The sequence below is a fragment of the Triticum dicoccoides genome, chromosome 7B (assembly GCF_002162155.2).
Source record: "Triticum dicoccoides isolate Atlit2015 ecotype Zavitan chromosome 7B, WEW_v2.0, whole genome shotgun sequence".
Lineage (NCBI taxonomy): Eukaryota > Viridiplantae > Streptophyta > Magnoliopsida > Poales > Poaceae > Triticum > Triticum dicoccoides.
The window spans coordinates 520811012-520817984 of record NC_041393.1 but is presented as its reverse complement, the minus strand read 5'-3'; the positions used below and the strand labels follow the sequence as shown (position 1 = coordinate 520817984).

At 42.5% G+C, this 6973-nt stretch overlaps 1 protein-coding gene across 1 annotated transcript in view; it reads right to left on the bottom strand.

The window, feature by feature from the left end:
* LOC119338862 (sex-determining protein fem-1-like) overlaps positions 1-6665 on the bottom strand; it is an 8606-nt gene extending 1941 nt beyond the window's left edge. The window contains exons 1-7 of the mRNA XM_037611079.1: positions 6484-6665; positions 6330-6395; positions 6054-6239; positions 5199-5327; positions 3318-3457; positions 1903-1986; positions 1271-1384 (exon numbers count right to left, since the gene is read on the bottom strand). Of these exons, the coding sequence (XP_037466976.1) occupies positions 1271-1384; positions 1903-1986; positions 3318-3457; positions 5199-5327; positions 6054-6239; positions 6330-6395; positions 6484-6517 (753 nt within the window). The 5' untranslated portion in view covers positions 6518-6665. The remainder of the gene's footprint in view (positions 1-1270; positions 1385-1902; positions 1987-3317; positions 3458-5198; positions 5328-6053; positions 6240-6329; positions 6396-6483) is intronic.
* Between the last annotated feature and the right edge of the window lie 308 nt (positions 6666-6973).

Below are 6973 nucleotides of genomic sequence, written 5' to 3'. Positions count from 1 at the left end.
TAATTGGGACAAAAAACGAAATAGGTCCTCCCTGTGTTAGTGCAAGGAAGGAAGCAATTCCAAAACAAAAATATAGTTGTCTGACAAAAAAGTGGTCAAGACACAGAAATCATAATCGCATCCTCGAACATATTGCATTAGTCATCATGGTCACACTTTTTTCCTGTTTATACCTGAGCAAGTGAGCAGAAGTACCAAGAATATCTCATGGTCCATATCCATTATCACAAAATGAGTACTTTGCACCACGAAATTTACAGGATACATGACCAAAGCAACGAAAAGAAAGACACAGCATACTGTCAGCTGAACCCTATTCTGAACAAATCCTAAGTTATTAGAAATAACAAAGCCGGTCCCAAGCCCGGGTAAAGGAGGAGGGTTGTGATAGGCTTGGCGAGCCAACGTAAAAACTCAGCCACTCTTATGGAGAAAGACAGGACGGCGGTTCGACCCGCAATGTTGTATGGCGCGGAGTGTTGGCCGACTAAAAGGCGACATGTTCAACAGTTAGGTGTGGCGGAGATGCGTATGTTGAGATGGATGTGTGGCCACGTGAGGAAGGATCGAGTCCGGAATGATGATATACGAGATAGAGTTGGGGTAGCACCAATTGAGGAGAAGCTTGTCCAACATCGTCTGAGATGGTTTGGGCATATTCAGCGCAGGCCTCCAGAAGCTCCAGTGCATAGCGGACGGCTAAAGTGTGCGGAGAATGTCAAGAGAGGGCGGGGTCGACCGAATTTGACATGGGAGGAGCCCGTTAAGAGAGACCTGAAGGATTGGAGTATCGACAAAGGGCTAGCTATGGACAGGGGTGCGTGGAAGCTTGCTATCCATGTGCCAGAGCCATGAGTTGGTTGCGAGATCTTATGGGTTTCACCTCTAGCCTACCCCAACTTGTTTGGGACTAAAGGCTTTGTTGTTGTTGTTGTATTAGACATAACAAAGCCAGCTGGAGTCTACGCCCCGGACCCTTTCAGTAGGAAACTTCCCATGACTAAAGTTTTTGATAAACGGTACCCAGCTCCATGTGGAGCTCCAGGTATTCTGGTATATTTTTGCCCAAAAGTATATTACTTCGGACTATGCATCCAACAACTAATGCGAAACCAGGATAAAATCCTTTTGAAATCATATATGAAGTTGTGAACCTTAAATATTTTCAGACTGAGAGCTATGCAAGAAACTATAAATTATAATGCATGCAACCTAAACTGAAATGCTGGAAAGCTAAACAAAGCAAGAAATATATGGTGCTTTAATATACCTGACTGTACAATTTTGCTGCGACAACATAATCTTTTTTCTTTAAAGAGATACTCCCTAGTGATATAAGCTCTGATGCCACGATTTCCCGTTTAAGCATAGGCTCCTCCTGAACCTACAGAACATCAATTAAATCAATTCTATGCAGGATGCATGTGATACATAATATCTGAACGAACTACCTGAATTTTTGATGCAAATATATGGAGGAAAAAGGATTTGATTACATAAGTGTATCTTTTCTCAAATTTCCATGACTGCACAAGCATAATATTTTGAGTACTCATGATAATCTCCTAACATCCATGCTCAGTATTGTAAGTACAAAAATTACCGCCAAAATTGTCATAAACTGGTACCATGTTTAGGTAAGTATTGATATCAGCATGGCACATATGCAGATATCCTCCCCGGCCTCAATGCGCCACAAGTTTTTTCAGCAAAAAAATGGTTACGGAAGTGTACGGTACAAGGGGTCACAAATTGCAGCATGCCACAGCTGCAGCCAGTATGAAAAACAAATGCCAGAAAAGGAAGTAAAAAAACAAATTCAGTATGGAAAATAAACATAGAAATGGGTACCCAACAAAATTAAATTCAGGAGTTGACAAAGCTCAGATGAATGTACAACACCTTAACTAGGAGCTTGATACATTCCGTTGAGTTGGCATCTCTAGCAGCCATAAGAGGTGTCACACCATTTACCATCTTGTTGTACTGGAGAAATATTAAGATATCAGCTCCAATGGTCAATACATCGAACTAAACTGATGAGGCAAGCTTTCAGCAAAGAAAATTGATTCATACACCCATAGTAAAATCAGCGAGAAGGTTATTTTTGTCAAGATTATATTGGTGATCAGGCCCTAATGTCATTGAGCCGACATACGTGCTCCTACAGTCCAAAGATAGTGCCATGATTACCACCGCATAGCATTTATTTATGATTGTTTACATGGAATCTGCAAGCAGAATTGCATGGTATGCTGCCTTCCCGCTCATATCAATCTGATGCGAATTTCACAGCCACAGTATTAATGGAGCATAAGCCATTCTAGTTTACAGATCCAGACTGTTTTTTTTAAAGAAAGATTCGATCTTTTAATCATCACTGGCCAGTCATTAGGATCTCAAACCCCAACAAAAGCAATGCAGCCATCAATAAGAGAAGGTACTAAAACCTGAATATGGAACCACAACTAAAGAACGAAGAAGATGATGCATCACGCCAGCAGTGAGAACGATTTGGGAGGCAACAGCGCCCTCACACAGTCACACCCACAGCTTTTATGGGAAGATGGATGAGCCGACAGGGAAATATTATGTGAGGGATAGCCACACAGAAGAATTTGTAGATGAGGGGTGCGTGAAAAGATCTTTTCAGAGCGGGCGTACCGAAGCAAGCCTCTTCAGTGAAAATTAAACAGTTCCCATGGCATTAACAAAATACACAAGAAGTCAAGAACGGTGTGAATATGTTGTGGAACCTTGTAGCTTACTATCATATTGGTCAAGTAAACTTCATAAAATTCCAGGTAGCACTCAAAAACAAATGGCGATACATAATAGAGAGTTAGAGATGTATCTATTATGGCCAATATGTAAAAAGAAAGTAATCATATTAAGTAGTTTTATGCATGGAAATTGGCATTGAAGGGACCAAAAATGAGAAGATGTGCAGTATTATGTGCTCGCATTCCAAACATAGAATTATATTCGAAATGCACTGTACATTTGATAGTATAGTGCTATGAATTTGAAAGGGAAGTGGATGAAGCATAGTTATTACTAAGACAATATGATGAGATGTAGGCATGTAGCATTACAACTACTACACAACGAGGGGCATGCAGAAGAGAAGAAAAATGCACTGAGGATTTCAAGAGTTAACTATGCAGCACAAACACCATACAGCATCAAGCAACCATACACAATCTATTAAATAGAACATGACAAGACAGCCGAGGGAAAAATTGCAAAACACAAGTAATTAAAGTTCAAAACATGTAGGTTAACTTGAGGCAGAAACGGTATATACTTAAACTTACATCTGCATTGTGGTCCAATAAAATCTTCACAGCACCATAATGCCCTTCACGAGCAGCACCATGAAGTGGTGTTCCACGAGCAGATACCGGGTCAACATAAGCTCCTTTTGCAAGCAAAAGCTCTATCATTTCACAAATGCCTGGGAGAAAACACGGAACTTATTACAAAGAGGAGAGGTGTTTTCTGGCAATACTACTACTACTACAACAATCCCAAAAAAATTGGGGTAGGCTAGAGCTGAAACCCATAAGATACCGCAACCAACTCATGGTTCTGGCACATGGATAGCTAGCTTCCACGCACCACTGTCCATGGCTAGTTGCCGAGTTCTTTGGTGATATTCCAGTCCTTACAGATCTCTTTGGTTTTCCGGCAGTCTCTTCTAAAAAGAATCCATGAGCATATGATGGTAGGTATTCTTTTGTGACAATTTCTTTTGTTTCTGGTGTATCCTGGACCTGTGTTTGCCTTGATCATGTGCTACAAAAAAGCCCAATGAGGACTTGTTTAATTGGAAGGAATCAAAGCCAAAAATTTCATAGTTAAGTTAACTTTTAATAGGAGTATTTAGGGATGGGGCCTAATTCCCATCAAGGGGGGTATTCAATAAGATAAGACCATGATCTACAGCATGGCTACTCGATTCATGATTCATCAGATTCACAGTTCGCTACTTCCTACTTCCCAAAGTGCAGCATGGACCTCTCCAATTCAGTAACAGGAGATGGGTTCACAAACACAACAATTCTGGTTTTATGGATCTAGTTAGTATGCAACGTATTTTTATCTCTATGTAAGAATGTAAGATGAGAAACCAAGTAAGATGATAGGTATTTTTTTGTGACAATTTCTTTTGTTTCTGGCGTATCCTGGACCTGTGTTTGCCTTGATCATGTCCTACAAAAAAGCCCAATCGGGACTTGTTTGGATTGGAAGGAATAAAGACAAAATTTTAATAGTTATGTCAACTTTTAATAGGATTATCTAGGGATGGGGCCTAATTCCCATCAAGGGGGATATTCAATAAGATAAGACCATGATGTACAGCATGGTTACTCGCTGCCACATGCACAATACCAAAAGACCAATGCATGCAAACATGAAATCAGAAAGACTCCTTTTGCTTTGAATTTTTAAGAACTTCTATCTCTCAAATCGTGTGTCCGATTGACGATCTGTGCTCATTGTTGGCTTTGCTGTGATGATACAGTCGAAACTAGATCCCACGTAGATATGTTTTGATAACTTCTTTTCGTTACTAATTGCCAGGTTAGAGCCACTTGCTATAGCCACTTGGTAACCAGGTTATTAAGTCAGTTACCAGATTATTGCCACTCCACACCCATGTAAGACTGGAATGATACTGACATGTATTAGGTTATCTGACTTCCCAATTAGGTGACATTTTAGGATATTCCACATGCACAGCAGCTAAGCCACTATATCCATGTTAAAGTATTTAAAATATTAGTAATTATGCTACACAAAGAGCCCTGGTTTGATGCAATACATGCATGCACACGGTAGAACTTCCGCTAATGGCTAAACATAAATATATCGATGACTTCGACTAAAAGCGTGAGCAAGATTATTATTTAGTACAGCTAAGAGTATATCAGGAAATGCCACCAAACATCTACTTGGAAACCTAATATGCCGCGCATTCTCAAACAGCCTAATGAGTCTAAAACAACATGTACTTCCAAAAAGAGAGACATTTTACAAGAACTTAAACATCGGGTTTGAAGACAATCTATTAGCACAGAACAATATTAGTAAATTACTATATGAAACAAAGGTAAATAGCTCTGAATAAGATAACACAAAACAATTTGCAATGCAGAGATGCAGAACAGAGATATGTGTTTATAGAGGTGGACCTATTTCAGCAGCATAATGTAACAGGGAAAACCCATTGTTATCGGCTTTGTCTGGATTAGCACCATGATCAAGAAGATACTCGGCAGTACCCCCATTGCGGTATGTTGCAAAGAACAGAGGTGTTCTACCTATAAAGCAGACAAACACACAAAAATGAAATTATATCAAAGCACTTCTCGGCATAGCAAGGAATGGGATCTTTTTTGTATCGAAGCATGGCTTATCTCCAACAGCATACCACCACAGAAGTTTCCTAACACATTAGACTACACGGATAGAAGAATCAAATGCATCCTCAGAGTTAGAGTGCATACATATGTGCAATAACTAAACAACCAAACTATCCTAAAATAAAGATTAATTTGCCCTCAAAGAGTAGCCTATTTAATTATTTATATAAACGGTGCTTATGTAGGGTATTCACATTCAGTATCATAATTAAGCCCAACTTATTTCTTCTCTTAAAAAGACCGACTTATTTCATATAAAGCTGCATGATCATGAGTTAGCACAACAGAATATGAATAAATCATAATTTTATTTTGCGAGATAAATATTGGTGCTTATGATACATTGGTTCATACTGACGTAGATAATCTTAGGCTCTGTTTATGGTTGCTGGACTGTGTTGTGCTGAGCTTGGAGCCATGGCAAAAGCTGGTTCGAAAAGCTGGATTATCATAATGCACCTCTATGCCAAACCCAGAGAAAACACAAAACAGTCAGATATCATGACACCTAACCTACAGATCAAGCGCATGTAAAATAGCACTTCATACAAATTGACAAAATCTACACTGAACGTGTGCGCAGGGTCCTAAACCAATAGATTAGGGTTTTGGAGATAGATGGACCTTCCTTGTCGACCAGATCCACATCTATCAGCAGCTCCTCGACGAGGTGCCTGCACACCTCCAGACTCCCTGTACTGGCCGCGATGTGCAGCGCACTGAAACCTTCAAACTCCCCATTATCTTCCACCCTCAACTCAATCGCCTCCTTGGGGCGGCCCCTGCCCATGTCCAGCATCATGACCAGCGCTGCAACGGATTGGGCCTCCAAAATGTTAGCACTCGAGCAACAAAACTGGGACAGGGTCAGAATCCGGGACGGGGGAGGGGGCAGCGTACCCTTGAAGAGGAAGAGGTTGTCGTTGGAGGCCGCATTGAAAACCATGTCCAGCACCGGGTCACGGACTGGGGCGGGAGGGGGCAGAGTTAGGATTTGGGCTGGGGTTAGGGTTAGGGTTAGGGTTAGGGATGGGCTGTGGGCAGAGGCGCTTACCGTCGGATCGATCATGAGAGCGAGGCGACGCCATGGCGTCGGTGGAGGAGGATGCGGTAGGGTTTTGGAGGGTGGGGAGGGGAGAAGGGCCTTGGAGTTTTGAATCGAGAAAGAGCAGTGAGGAAGAAGAAACCAAGCGTAGCCGTACCCGCGGGCATGAGGACAGTGAGAATGGGCGAGGCGCCCTCGGTCAGAGCATCTCCAACAGCCGCGCTAAACTAGCGCCGCGCCGCAAAATAGGCCTTTTTAGCGCGCGCGCAACGCGGCGGCTCGCTCCAGCGGTCGCACAAAAACGGCGCGCGCGCGATAACGAGTTGGACGCGCGGTCAAAAACACTTATCCGCGCGGTGTATTTGGAGCGCCAGCTACAGCGCACGGCATACTCGAGCGCTCGCACCCGCACTCTCTCGCTCTCCTCGTCCTACGCCCCGCACGCGCCGGCGCCGGCGCCCTGCCCCCCGCCATGGACGCCCACACCGGCGCCCCGCTC